Below are 15,869 nucleotides of genomic sequence, written 5' to 3' on the forward strand. Positions count from 1 at the left end.
GGGAGAGGGTAAAGTAGGAGGAGGTTGAAGTCCACACCGTAGGCAGCATTTTATCCACAGCTGGGCCTCATGCTACAATAACACCTTCAGGGCAACTAAGTCGACACCAAGTACACCACACCCCTTCAAAGCACACAGTGCCATTTCAGTGATAAAACTGTGTTCACACCTTAACAGAGTACCTAGTCCTGTGCTCACTGAAAAACAATATCTGATACACAAAAACAGACAAATAAACAAACAAACACACACACACACACACAAGCGAACACGTGTGCAAGGCCTGAATCAGCTGTTCCCAACAACCTTCCTGGATGTGCACCATCACTGCAAAATAACTTCATTTCTGCTGGGCTTTCCGGGCTAATGGCTGCCAGGCAGACTCTGAGGGGTGTGTGTTTGTCTGCTGGCTAGCCCTGAAGCACAGGGCTGAACATACATCTCCCACAGACCACGCACACTAATGATTTACTTTGATGCTGGCAACTGCTGTTGATTGATCATTAACCTCATCGACCTAAACAAAACCTGCTTAGCTTTCTTCTTCGATAAAAGTGTTGTATCGGTTAACTGTCCTGAACTGACCAAGTACCACAACTGGCCTCTGTGAACGGAAGGCAGGCGCAAAGTCTCTGTTTAATGCAGTAGCACTGCAGTTTGGGACACCATTGCAGTTAAAGGACAAACACGAAACTGCCATTCTGTACGTGTAATACACAGCACAACACAAGGAGCCAATCTATGAAGCACAGTTAAATCCATCACCGTTTTCTGAAAGTTTCTTATCAAGTGATAATATGTACAAATATGTACATAGCGTAGGCACTCTGTGTTTCACAGTTGTATTGTACATCCACACTGCTTACTCTGAGGCTGCCAGTAGTCATGTGATGACTAGCATACATTTCAATGTGTGTGGAATTTAAAACCTCTGACGCATCTGCTGTTTGTCCACTAGACCCAACTGCAGGGTGGGTGGTTGGGTTGGGTTGGGTTGGGTTGGGTTGGGTTGGGGGGGGAACTGAGGGGTGACTACAAGTCCTCCTAAACCACTTCCAGTAAGAAGCTTACTGTTTTTTGTATGTAGAACATGGTGGTAAGAAACTCTGGCTGCTGCCTCTGCCCTGGAGGTGGAAAACTTGTTTGACAAGGCTGAATAGAAGGAAACCGCAGCCTCCCGTGGGCCAGAGAGGACTCAGGAAGGCCAGAGCATGCATGCTGTTTGTTTTGGGTGCACGAGGCGCGGGCATGCAGGAGGGGAGGGGCGAGGGGAAGAAGAGAAGGGGGGGGGGGAGGGATGTGAAGGGGTGGAGGGGTGCCGTGCAGGGGGAGGCCGCAAGGAGGCTGTCGGAAAAAAGGAAACTATCTGTGGCTCAAAACACAAAACCACAACACTTTCCCCCTCGGCCAATCAGACATCCGCAAGCTCTGCACACGCCATATATGGCATGTGCACACACAGGCCACTCACACTCCCAGCCACACGCTGTGCAGTGAAGCTGACTGGCCAGTGGGGGCATGCCGTGTTGTATGTGCGAGTGTGTCTGTGTGTGTGTGTGCGTGTGTGCGTGTGCGTGTGTATGTGTGTGAGTGTGAGAGAGAGAGAGATAGAGAAAAATCCTGGGAAAAGTGTACAGGAGCCGCAGGAAAAAAGGGGGTGGTGGGGGACTAACTAGCTTGCTTGCCTCCAGTACACTACACACAGACGGAGCTTCCAAGAAGCCTCAGGTTAGCTGGGATTCTACTTTCAGAGCACCCTAATGAATACAACTTTACAAGTACAAGTTTTCGGCCAGTGGATGAACAGCACTACAACAAAACACTGGTTGGACCAGAATCCCGTTTTGATAAGAGGGCTTTGCAGAACTCGGACTTAACGGAGGCGCTCAGGAGATCCGTTGTCATATCAGTGTTCAATGTAATTAGCATACGAGTAAGGGATCTGGGATCCAGGAACCAATCACAACCTCTTATCTGGTATGAGACAGGCTTCAGACTGACGAACACAGTTGGCACCACTTTCGAACACAACCAAATACTATCGGCAATGTGCTAATGCTGATAGTATTAAATCATTAATCATTAAAGTGTTAGCCAGTGTTAGCTGATGCCAACTCAAGTTCAACAGCCAAGTTACTCTTCAACAACTACCACACAATTTTTAAAAACAGCCACCTGGATGACCTCCTTCAGTTTTACAATGACAAAATGATAGTTATGATGATACTTATAGGTAGCCTAGGTGAATCCAGACCAATCTGTGAGCTTATTTGAATTTGCTCTGCAGGTCTGTCTGGCGACCTTGCCATTCATTTCCAAATATCCAAACAACCAAACAACTGCATATCAGGCATGGGGCAGCCTGGCAGCCAGGCAGTATGGTTAACAGTGCATTGAACACTACCAATGGCTGTGCTTGTGGTGTCGTAGTTAAATGATAAAGATGTATATTTTCTTTGGAATTGAGTAAACAGCGATTTTAGTTTAATTTACCAGGAAATCAGAAGTGAACAAAGCGTCCCCAGACCCATTCTTAATCTTAACTGAGATGAGAACCAGTCTGGTTCCCCAAAGCTCAATTGATGGGTAGTATCAAAAACAAAACAAAACTCATTCTCACAATTGATGGGTAGTATCAAAAACAAAACAAAACTCATTCTCACAATTGATGGGTAGTATCAAAAACAAAACAAAACTCATTCTCACAAATGTATAAATCCTGCAATGATTTTGGAGAACTGGTGTCCTTCTATATCTGCAGGATTTACCCATGCTGCCTCACACTCAACTGCCATTTCCATTTCAAAACCCAAACTGAGGACAGAGCATCTAAACTGTCTATGGTCCCTTGGGATTTGAGACCTCACATTGCTAGTTAGCTCTGGCAGTTACAGGAGGAAGATTAGCTGATACCTGATGGTCCCAGTGGGGGAGGGCAGTGGACTCATCATGCTTCTGAAGTCGGTGTCAGGAATGTTGATTTTCAGCGGCGAGATCTGGGGGTAGAGGGGTCTCACCGGAGACACAGGGGCCTCCTCCTTCAACACCTCCTTGTGGTAGAGCACAGTAAACTGGATCTTAATAACTGTACTCGGAAACCGCAACGTGCACCTAGAGAGAGAGAGAGAGAGAAAAACACAAATACACAAAGAACCAACATTACTTTAGGACTGGATCACAAATGACTGAGACCAAACACAACATGCTTATAGATGTTATGTTAAAGTAAATAGATCTTAACTCAGTCTTAAACTAGCGAGCTATCAGCTAGGTAGTGTTAAAAGTGCAAACTAAGAAAAGCCATTAACATTAGCATAGCAACGTTAACTTTAGGTAAAAAAGCAATGAAGAAACTGTTTGTTATGTAGCACTTCTTCTTGCCCTTCTTGAACGCTAAGCGATTGGCTTTTGTTCACACTAGCAATAAACAATTTAACTTTAACATGTAGATCCCACTCACATATGACACGTTAGGAATATATTATATGTTGCTATGTGGCGTTATTTTGCTTAAAACATCCAAAATAACCTTGAAATGGCAACAGAATCTGTAAAGAAACAACTGATGTGGTGTAATATCAAAAACACCTCCACCTTGTGTTGTCCAGATATCCCTGAAGTAATACAAACCAGCTAGCACTAGGCCAGCTCTCTTACAATACCACATTGTACTGGTACTACACTATGTGTGGCTGGCTGCTGTATGAAATACTGTATAATGCAAGTAAATGTAAGCGTACAGTGTGGCTGTTTTCAAGACGTCTCAAAGTCTACAGAATCCACATAGCTCCTTTAACACTCCAAGTGGAAATGGGATATTTGCACTGTTAGGCAGAGTCAATTCAAAATCACCTGCTGCCTTAACAAATCTGTTGCTGTTAATGTCCAGCGACACAAATGGTAATTTGTGTGGTATATCCACGATATTCTCCAGACACTTCAGTATTCAGAAATACGGTTTTCTATTTCCGGTCGAAGCTGCGTTGTATTAATTTTAATGTGGCGGTAAACAATGCTTGACGCATCCTAAGCTGTAAAACAAAACTTTTATATTTTTCTGTCAGTCCTATATTATATGGAATATCCATATTGAGTGCAGAATTGTCAACATTTCGAAAGAAATAGAAGTTGAAGCATATTCTAGTTAGCCTGCTGAGATTGCACTAAGTTATAATGTAAACAGAATGGATGGATTTCCGGTTTAAGGAATAAGGTGGATAAGTGAACATCATTCCTTTACTCTTCTTAGTGTAAGTATGACATACACTGTATGCCCACTGCCCAGTCAGGTGACAATGGCAAGTAGACACATGACTGATACATAGCAGTGGTTACAAAGTGTTTCATGGGAAATACAGACAAAAAGCACTCATCAGCCAGAATGAGAACAGATGAATTGGGAAGGGCATTAACAGCAATAAAATATTCAAAAACTGCAGAATTTCACCTTGGGTCATCTACAAGCATTCATATATTAAGGTGCTGTATACATAAAATGTTATTGAATGGTATGAGAGGATGAAAACAAAGCACTTTGCACCACTGATCGACTCGCCTTTCTCCAGGGGTAGTATCCTGTTATGATTCCTGTTCTGCCATAGTAACTTCACAAGAGCAGGCACATGCTAAGCCCCCAGCCCCCTTCCCCAATCGGAGCGGTTTTGAACTGTCTGCAGTGCGGCCTAGGAGTGATGAATTGGTGTGCTGCCTCCAAAGGGCTTATTTACACAAGTGCTGCACCAGGAAGCCACATGTAATGCTGCAGCGTACACAGTCCAGTTGTTTTGAAGGGCAAGCCTGGCTAACGGCCAACAGCAGTTTGTTCTCTACCTCTCTCACACTGGTCATGTTTTCACATTCGTCCATCCGCAGGAGGAGCGACTGTGCTGGCCTTAGCAACAATCACCACAGATCTATTCCCTGTATTGACATCTAGACTGAGACTGAGGGAACTAGGCCATAATCCTATTATGACCAACCTTCAACTTTGAGATACTGCGACAGCCTCCAGGCAGAAATTTAACATCAAACTTTGGTGGAATTAGGACACTTACACAGACACCTTTTGCCCTGGGCACAATCATGGAACATCACCTGAGCCATGACAGTATAACAGCAACACTGGAAACAAAGTAACACTGAACGATAAACATAATTCTTTCAAAAACCAGTGTTGTATAAGTACAAGCTTAACTGACTTCTAATATTATGCTTTCAGGCTGCTGTGTACATCACTTGCTACTCCATAGCCTGATGAGGCCTGCGTGATGGTGGCATGAATAAGATCAAGCTTTGGTGAGCACCACCATAACCAAGATCATAACTTGAGAGGAATTAACACCTGTCTGTTAACACCTCCATAACCGCAACAGATAAACATTAGAATTAACATTAGTCTGTTGCTGTTTATTATAGGTGGCCATCAGTGCAGCCATTCTGGTCTATCAATATAGACAGTTTAAAACAAAGCATGCCTGTGCTGGTTTTTACAGTACCTCTGAAAGTCTCCCCAGTGTAATGTCAGTACTGCCAGGTAAAATCCATGCTAGCGCAGCAAACTAGCAAGGGCCAATGATCAGGGCCCAAATTAGGATGACGGATCCTTTGAGTTACACAATAAGTCATAATAATAAATTGTTCTATCACTTTCATATGGCTGATAAGGCAAAAGAGGTGTGTGTGGGGAGACTACCACAGGAACACTATGGTGGTGAAAGATGACAGGTTAGTCATTACTGGATAAAAGGAGAAGAAATAATAATTTGTCTATACTGAAAACACACTCTCACACAAGGAACAGCACAATACACATGAACATATACTTTTCATTCAATTCGAAACGTGATATGTTGTTTTTTGCTGTATAAAATGAATGTATACTGTATGCTTAATGTTAGCATGCAATTCTACAAGGATGTGGAAATGTGATGGAGTATTTCCTGCACAGTATTTCTGTAAATTAAATGCTATGCATCTTTTTTAGCTGTTTGTAATGTAATGCATTTATTTACATTTGTCAGCTGCAGGAAAATAAATGAATACTGAGAAAATGCCTTTTTTACCACGTGTTCATAACCACATCGCTGTGCAAAAGCAAGCATTTTTGACCACAACACTGAAATGTCATTACAATTCCTATGTTCTTGCATAAATGCATAAATGTAGATAGACTACTAGTGCATTGTACTTTGAGGCAGTGGCCCTCCAGAAACACCAAATAGCTGCTCAATGTTCTCAACTCCCTCCTTCATGTAAATATAGGCAAATATTTAGTCAGATCAGAGGGGATGACCTTAAACTCACAGGGATACAACAAAAATACAATGTTAGGTGTCGTTTTTTGGTTTCATAGTCTCTTCCAAATGGTCACATACTCTGAGGCATAACCTAGGCCTACTACATTCAGAGAACTTCAAAATGAAACCTGCATTTTGATAAATATTTCTACTGTGTGCTGTGTCTCACATGCAAATGCAATACCAAATTGGTAATAGTTTTGTTAGTGCTAGTCGGTATTACCATCATTATTACGCACTTTTATCTGCGGAAATCTGAAAAAATGTAGGCCTACACCAATGTGGCATAGGCTACACGAGACAGTCTGACATGGCTCCTCATAACAACAACAGTAACGTTAGCTAGACGTAGACGTACTGGGGCACCGACCTTCCAAGATCCAATCAGGAGCACACACACCCCCTGCATACTCGTGTTGACAAAGTCCAAACAGACTAGAAACAACAGCTATTGACATAATACAAGTAACGTTAATTTAGTCCGATTCAATACTACAAAAGGACGACACAGTTTTGCCCACAGAGAGTAACTCAATGCAGAAACTTCCAGTATAATGAAGATAGTTTAAATGCATCTAGCAAATTCCTCGGACGGTAACGTTAGATAAAAAAAGAAATACAAAGAAACCACTTCCCTGACTAAAGTAGGAAAGTTAAAGTGGTTTATGTTCTGCAATTGTTAACACTGCAAAAATCCTCTAAGTTTGCTATACAAACACAACACAACATACACATCAAAAACAGGATTAACACGTCAAAACGATGTATTTAGTAGATAGACAACATTGCAACTGTTGCAAGTCAACTTCACCTTATTTCTATGTAACGTTAGCTAACGATTTTGCTTAGCTAGCTATGGCTGTCAATGTCACATGGGTACAGCGCGCACGATGTAAATAGCAAGCTAAAGTTCCAACCCAACTTGCTACAAACACGCGGAGTCAAGGCCCTACAAACCCATACAAATGTCAGTTCATACTCCTGTAGCCACATTAGCTACTTAGCTGTTTAGCTTCACTCTTGTGCTCAGTGTTGCTAGCTGTTTAGCATCCAGCTCAACTACAGCAAGCATACAGTACATCAAGCTTAGCTAACTGATTGCTTTGCTGCTAGCCTTACTTTAGCAGGCTTAAGACTACTTACTCGTTTGGTAATTGAAGCGGCGGAGCTCCTCTCCTCTGGAATACACCATCCACAAACACACCATTCTTTCCAAGACAACGTAGATAAAAGTAGGGCTCTTCAAATGTGATCTGCAAATGTCGCCTGGATATGAAGCTCGAATGACCCATGTTGACATCTACGGAACCATGCGATGAATTCCGGCCCACCGTCACTGTCCTCTGGCGCATTACAAACTCGAAGTCCCTGCCTTCCAGTCGTGCAAGGGCCGGTGCTGGAGGAGAGAGGGGCATGGATGTGATCCCAGCCGAATTCGACGAGAGCGTATACATGGGTGCAATTGCTACTCTGACAGGGCTACACGGTGCAGACTTAAGCGCCAGCAAGGCCCGTGCTCCCGTATCATCTCCGAAATCAGCCATCTTCTCGTGTAATTCAAGGGGAATTTCAACGCAATGGCTGAGGGCTGGAAGGCTTCACTTGGTTGCTGTTGATGGTAGTCACAACATGAACAAAGAGAGTGGTAATCCACGTCATGGATTTGCAGGTCCTGACTCGCTCTGAAATTCGCACTGATGTGCCTCAGGTGCCATGGTCTTTTTGGATTCTTACACTGTAGATTGGGGATATTTTCACAGAATTGACATTGCCTGCTAGGGAAAATACATTAAAGACATTGAAAGAATCTTTGGCCACAGGAGAAATCATGCATCTAAGTTATCTCAGTTTTAAGAGCATTGGGCAACAACTAGTTAATGTTGTTGCAGTTCCTGGAACCGGACGACACGTGCGTTACATGTGGCACTTTTGGAGTGTTCCTGTATTAGTTAAGTGTTCTGAGATAATGTATTTTGCATATATTTACGAATTCGATGTGTCGATGAATATTTTAGTTCACTAATCTCAACATTGAGAATATTCGAGTAATGTTTAAAGAAGCGAAGATGATGACGTCCGCGCCTGCTGACCAGTGGCTGTTCTCCATGTTTATAAACACTTCAAGTACAAGTAAGACTGAAAACGCGGACCGGCTTTTAATGGCTCCACTATTTTCATATCGCGGAAACGTGTAGACCTACCTGTAGGCTACGCTAGATGTCCGTATTCTCCCATAAATTAAACTGTACGAAGACGATCGTCACCATCTAGGAAAATTAGAAATCCATAAGAAGACACAGTATTTATTCATTAATGCGTTTTAAGCCTAGTGAATGTAATAGGCCAGACAAAAACAAACTATTGAAGAAAAGATTAGACTGAATTAGGCCTATTAGAATGAGCAACAGTGATCTTCAATAGATGTGATCAATCAATCAATCAATCAATCAATCAATCAATAAATCAATCAATCAATAAACCAACCAACCGACCAATCAATCAATCTACAGCCCTATATGTCAGTAGTCTAGGCCTACCCTGAAATACATGGCAATGCATTTTTTTTAAAACACAACCTAATTAAATTTTTATGTCACTGTAATTTGTTCTTTGATGAGCAGGCCTTGGCTAGACTTTTGCACTGAACACTACAATAATAGTGTAATTTTGGTATTAAATCAGAATTATTAAATATCTCAGGATTTGAGATCATGATACACTCTTCATGTTAATTTTAATGCATGACTGGTGAATTGCCCCTATCAGCCACCTGGGCATCTGGAGAGAGAGAGTTTAAATTCCCAAGCACTCTTGGGTTTGCAATAGTCATTTGGTCAGGTCAGAGATGAAAACATGCAAGTGTCACTTATTCGCCACTTAGTCTGTCTTTTATGTGGATCTCCAAATAGCACTGATCAGGCATATTGGCATTATTGCAGGCTACTCATACCAAGCTGGACTCCCATTAACAGACAAAAACATTTTGTAGCTCAGTATCAGAGATATTGTGAATACCTGCATTCCTAAAAGCTCCATTGCTGAGGTGTGTTTAGTTGGCCAAGTTATAATTGAATTTAAACTAGATGTACTGCAATGCGGTACAAAATATGACCGCCTCTCAATCCTGTACATCCTCTCCACGAGGATAAATCACGCTTTCAATTTGTCTTCATCTCCTATCCCCCACTCTAACAACTTTTGTGTATGCTTGTATGTGTGTCTGTTTGTGTCTGAAGCACACACTAATCCCGGCGCAGTGAGCTGCCTGCAACAACAGCGGCGCTCGGGGAGCAGTGAGGGGTTAGGTGCCTTGCTCAAGGGCACTTCTGCCGTGCCTACTGGTCAGGGTTCGAACCGGCAACCCTCTGGTTACAAGTCCGAAGTGCTAACCAGTAGGCCACAGCTGCCCCTGTATCAAATGTTCTCCCATAACAAAGTTCTAATCAAGGTGGGGCATTATGATGTATAGGCCTAACTATCTAGTTTCCTAATGAAAGGCCCTTCATATACAGTAATTTATTTTTTTTAAGAAATAAAAGAGTGGATAGAATAGAAAGAATAGTAAGTATAAAAGAGGTCTTTGTTCTGTGATAACCACATTGCCACAATCTACAGTGAGCAGTTTATATTTAATGACTATCCCTTTATGCAAGCAAGCAATTTAGCCTTTGTAGCCTAATCCATGCTCTTCCTTACTTCAAACACCTTTTAGTGGAGCAGATAAGTGCCATTTTTTTAGGGAAACCGTTCACATGTGGATACAAGCATCAAAATTGGCACAATTACCCAGTGGGTATTGCTTTTTTCAAAAAAGTATGTTAGCCATTGCAAAATACCCTCATGTCAGCCACTGCGGCCATTTTACTTTTCCGCCATTGCCAAATGATGTATTTAACATGATAACATGATAGCACAGAAAGGATGGTGTCTACCTGTTTTCATGGTCAATGATTACAGTTATACCATATACAACATCATCATTTTCCTTTCACTCATGTATTGTGCATCATATCTTAGGGTATGTTGTCTAGTCTAGATACACTGTTCAGATCAATAAGGTGACCTAATGATGAATTAGGTGCAGTCAGGGATTTTACGCGATTTCAAGACCATTACATTTTTTGTCACATTCAGCAATCATCTCCTCACAATTGCTAGCTGCCTATTCTGTGAGTACACTGTAAAACACAAAAACGGTCTCCGAAAACTGGAAACAAACAAAGTGGGGGCAGCCTGTCCCCCAAACAAAAAAGAAACCCTGTGTGGAATTTCTCTGGGAATACTGAATGTAGGGGTGAGCTACCTCTCTGCCGTGTTTCGTTTGGTTAAAATAATGTTATTTTAATATATATTTATATACATATAAAATATGTACATATTTGAATATATATTAATGTACATATTCAAATATGTATGTATGGTATTTTGCAGAGATGTAAAGTAACTCAGAAATACTTAAGTACAGTACTTAAGTATGAATGGGGAGTATCTGTACTTTACTTTTTACGTTTTTATTTTTCTTCCTACTTTTACTTCACTTAATTTTTAAAATGAAATGTATACTTTTACTCCACTACATCTTCATTAGCAGCATTAAGTAGAAAGTAAGCTAAAATAGTCTGCAATTTAAAACAACAAGCAACCCCAAGATGGTGGACCTGATGTCACCAGGGGACACAGCAATAAATGAAGACATAGTGACAGGGTTAAGGCCCAGCAAATACAGTATAGCTGAGACATAGCACACCAAGTCCTATGTAGGCTTGTGTAAGGTAAGGAGCTGAATTAAATTAAAATTTTAACTGCACTTTTGTTTAGGCTTTCAAATTTTGAATTGTTTTTTACTCATTTAGTTTCACTTAATTTAGTAAATTCAAATATCAATTCAATCAAATTCAATCATTCTAAACATGAAATGAACATTAGCTCAGATGCTCACATTTATTTTGTGTAGACTTTTTATGGTCTTAAAGGAATTATCCGGAGTAAAATGCACTTTAGATCAATTTACGGATGATTGGGAGTACATAAGTTGAGTTGACAGTTCGATTTTACCGTTTTTAGTCAAAACATTCTGTCATTCTGCCGCTTCAAAATGCTATTTTTATACCTCTTCTACAGTTCCAAACAACATTACACTTACGTGGTAGTGAGTAGAGGGTCCCTAAAGCCAAACTGAAGTATCCCGAGGTCTTTATGTGGTCGGATAGAGTCCAGAATGAATTTCATCAAGCCAGTACTTTCCGGTAATGTTGCTGCTGCAGCTAGATAGATAGATAGATAGATAGATACTTTATTGATCCCCAGGGGAAATGAGCTGCCATCTTTAGGGGAAAGTCCGTAGGAGTCGATTGCCGAGTGTGGAGTAACACGCTCTGGGAATTCACAATTTCGTCGCCGTTTAAAAAAAACAAAAAAAAAACATGTTTTTTTTTTTTAAAAACGGCGACGAAATTGTGAATTTCCAGAGCGTATTACTAATAAAGTCTATATATATCTATTAGGGGTGTAACGGTTCATGTATTCGTATTGAACCGAAACGGTACGGGCGTCACGGTTCGGTGCATGAATTTACACGGAGAATACACGGTATAAAAATACATAAAACTCGTGTGCGGATTAATTAATGTCATGCGCAATTACTGTTAAGTAGCGAGAGTTACGGGAGTTCTTTAGCGACACCTAACGCTAATCTGTAGCCTCGCCTTAGCTCTGAAGCTCTGATTGGCGCCTATGTTTTTTTTTGTCAGGTCGTCGGTCGAGTCCGTCAGTCATTAGCAGCACTAAGGTTAGACCTACAAGAGTTAGAGGATCCGCTGGTCTCTTTAAGATCGCAAGTTTGAGAACTTCAGTTACAGTAACGTTAGTACAGGCGAAAGAGTGGAGGATAAGATGAAATTGTGTGTCGGCGTTGTTCAGAATTGGGTATGTGAGTGGAAAAAATGCTACACATATTCGAAGCCATCACCCAGATGATGTAGGCTACCAATCACTGAAACGAGGGGAAAGAAACTTCCCGTGCGCTTCAGCAGCCTTTGGATACACATACAAATAGGCCAAAACCTATGGCTTAAATTAAATGATTTCGTAATGACAGAAAGCTATGTAAATCGCGTGGTAATTACCTTTATGTTGGGGTAACTCGTAACTTCTCACATGAGGAGCTGGTAGTGTAAGTGCAGACAGTAAAATAAAGTGACAACGCTAACCAGGCTAATAAACAAACCATGCTACGGTGAGTTAACGTCAAAGGGCAAAGTCACGTGACTTCTAGTTGTAGTCTGTTTATGAAATGAACAATTTCGTTTTTTAAAAAAAGGCAAAATAGTGTGATATTTTCACAGTTAGTAGGCTAGATTATTACTTTACACACAATGAAAAATATTGAGGCAAATTGTAAACCCTTCCATATACAACTAAACACAGATGTTGAAGGTCTTGCTTAAGTGGATTTTTAAAAATCATTTTCTATGTAATTTGCACTTTCAGAAATAAGAGATGCTGTAGGCCTATTTTCAGTTTTATAGCTGATTGTCTTATTTTGTTTACAAGTTACAGATTGAGTCTGGGCACTTATTGTACTGTTTAGCCTACATCTTACACACTTCAGGCTGTTGCAGATAGCTCAGGGATGAGACTGTATGACACTAGGTGGTACAGCCTGAGACATGTACAAAAAAAAATGCTTTCTGCATTTTTGTTTTGCTTTTCCCTCCATTGTACCGAACTCGTACCGAACCGTGATGTCCAAACCGAGGTATGAACCGAACCGTGACTTCTGTGTACCGTTACACCCCTAATATCTATATATATAACTATATTAAGAAAAGGTATAAGTGTGGCCACAGTTCGGCATGGAGGGAGGGGTTATGCATAGGCTATGTGCTAACATAGCACGCAAACAGTGAGGCAGAAAGACAGTGGTAAAAAGTTAGCCTGGTGTTACCATCCTACGTACTTCCGGCCAAAATTTGATTTCAGCCTCGCACGTAGTCTGGCCCAACCTACAGTATACGGCTCGCGTGCGGCCGCGCCAATCAGCGAACAGTTGAGTGATGACGCGGAACTTGCCTGCCGACTTGCTTGTAGTCCAGCGAAACTTGTAGTTCAACAGCACAGCAACAATGGCGACGGAGGAAGAGACGCTAGAAGCTATCCGCGAAGTAGTCTCAACTCTCGAGGGCATCACGCAATTAAAGCAGGAACAAGAGGCTTGTCTTGTCAATTTTATAAATGGCAAGGATGTCTTATAACTCTCCTTCCAACTGGCTTTGGGAAAAGTTTGATTTATCAGATGGTGATAGCTAAACCTAAACCATAGGTGCCAACTCTCACGCATTGGCCGTGAGACACACGCATTTGATTAGTTTCACACGCTCACACGCCACACCCCCGATTTCTCACGCTGAAGTGTCAACCCGGTCGGTCAGATGCCTGAAAAATGAGTTTAGCCTATAGATCTACCTGTTGAGCCACGATTATGCTTTCAGAGACGGTGAGAGGGTTCAAGAGCACCCCCTGTCTGTGGAATTTTCTAAATTTTCTCTCATTTGCGATACTTCAGAAGCCATCCCAGGCGCATCCCCCCCCCCCCCCCGCATTTCCCCGGCTTCAGGTATGCTTTGAGTATTATTGAGTATTTTTCACGCTGAAGTGTCAACCTGGTAGGTCAAATACCTGGCAGATGAGGTTAAACTAAACTAAACCTATACATAAGATATCACACATCATGTGAACGTGTGGAATCTAAGCTTTCCAATGATATTAGCGCCAAGTTGCTGTGATAAATGGTTCGCGAGAGAATTAACATTGAACCGACGTGCAATTTAGGCTAATCATATTTGCATTTACCCATTACTCTCGGTTTAATATTTCACTAACCCTTCACACAACACGTGGAAAACCCTATTTCACAATAAACAGCAAACCTACCGAATACGAGGATATAAAGCATGCCTCTGTGCAATAAGTGGTTCCTGAGTAATCCGGTTTTGAAATTGCAACACATTTCTACATAGCCTCATTGGGGCGAAATTATAATGTATTCTAATGTTAACTATTTGTCAGTAGGCCTACATACATTTTTGTAAATTGCTCAGCCATAGATTATCCCACTATCATGGTTCTTATATTGTCAGGTTCCAGCCAATCCCATTACAGATAAATGAATATATTTATATTGGCATGCTTCTTAGTGACATTAATGCAAAAATATGAAGAAAATCAAATAACGAGACACAAATATTGATATAAAGCCTGACATAAGCCATATGCAAACATTCACATCATGCAGATATGGGTACATCCTGAAAAAGGAATATCATGTAGGCTATAGGCTATGGCCATTACAATGACCAATATATTATCTTAAATAAACTAGCTGAATAACACAGGTGACCACTTCTGCATAATTTCATGGAGTGCTGAAATGTACACACATTTCTGAACTGTGAAATGTAGCATATGTTTTTGTGGTTGTGAACTTATTGCAATATCACCATAACTATTCCACCTGTGTGTGCATGGTTATAATTCTGAAGTGCAAAATAGCTTAGGCTACAGCACAAATATTTCCATAAAAATAAGCAAGTCTGACCTCTGAATTTATTTTGAAAGTGCATCTGATTGATGCAAAATATACAAACATTTCTTAAATTCTTACAAAACACCCACCCACTCTTTAAAATTGTTAGTTTGGACCCCCCACCCCCACTTTTGCCGTGTGAAATACCAGTGCTGTTTTCAGCATCTGTTTAGTGCTTCATTGTCATTTTCATTGGATTCTCCCATTTGCGCGTAAATCGCTCATAAACTTTTTTTTTTTTTGTTACACGCATTCTCCCATTCTGCTTCTGTCACACACACAGTGACAAGCGCCAAATCCCCCGCAGTGTTGAAGAGATCAGTCGTCCCCCTCACTTTTGATAAGGTAAAAAGCCTTATAGGTATGCCAAATAAATAATAACCTATAGGTTTACGCTAGGCTATGTAAAACTCCCCATTAACAGCATCACGTCACTAACCACAGCTAAGACTGCACAATCTCTATTCACTCTGTTGGATATCTGAAGCCAGTTTGTCTACTTAGATACTGTAAATCCTCAAATTATGGCCGGGGTCTTAAGACAGTACAGGCCTTTAGGGGCAGGATTGTATTCGAGACAGCCCTTTATTTCTTATGCGAGTTTTATTTTGAGACATGCGTTTCTTGGAGCGGCATACTGGTAGGCCTTCTAAAGCATGACATTTTCGGTTTAGTTTGATATTTAATTTACTTTTGGACTGTTTGATTATATTGTTAAATGTTGGGACTGATGGGCACTGAAATCTGGGGAGGTATTTGATGATCACTATTACGTTCCATGTGTCGGGATTTAAAACAAACCATCCGCTTTCATACGTTCATTGAACGTCCGCGGTGCTGTAATGGAAACCTTATTGCGTAGCCAAGTAGCCTATTGAGTTATTTTTAAATTATGCATGATTTACTTTTTATTAATTTCGTAGGCTGGCTTTATTTTGTTATATAGAAGTATCTAAATAACCTGTTAAAATGTACCAGAATTCAGGAAA

The 15,869-nt window shown here is 41.1% G+C and overlaps 1 protein-coding gene across 2 annotated transcripts in view; it reads right to left on the minus strand.

Annotated features, from left to right (window-relative positions):
- foxk1 (forkhead box K1) overlaps positions 1 to 8,379 on the minus strand; it is a 29,736-nt gene extending 21,357 nt beyond the window's left edge. The window contains exons 1-2 of one of the 2 annotated variants that reach the window (XM_076264904.1): positions 7,440 to 8,379; positions 2,914 to 3,111 (exon numbers count right to left, since the gene is read on the minus strand). In XM_076264904.1, the coding sequence (XP_076121019.1) occupies positions 2,914 to 3,111; positions 7,440 to 7,840 (599 nt within the window). In that variant the 5' untranslated portion in view covers positions 7,841 to 8,379. The remainder of the gene's footprint in view (positions 1 to 2,913; positions 3,112 to 7,439) is intronic. The other variant, XM_076264902.1, reaches the window with a different exon arrangement.
- Between the last annotated feature and the right edge of the window lie 7,490 nt (positions 8,380 to 15,869).

Source organism: Alosa pseudoharengus, unplaced genomic scaffold (genome assembly GCF_046254945.1).
Source record: "Alosa pseudoharengus isolate Yale_2024_CS ecotype anadromous, Long Island Sound unplaced genomic scaffold, YU_APseudo_1.1 YU_APseudo_1.1_scf_4, whole genome shotgun sequence".
Classification (NCBI taxonomy): domain Eukaryota; kingdom Metazoa; phylum Chordata; class Actinopteri; order Clupeiformes; family Clupeidae; genus Alosa; species Alosa pseudoharengus.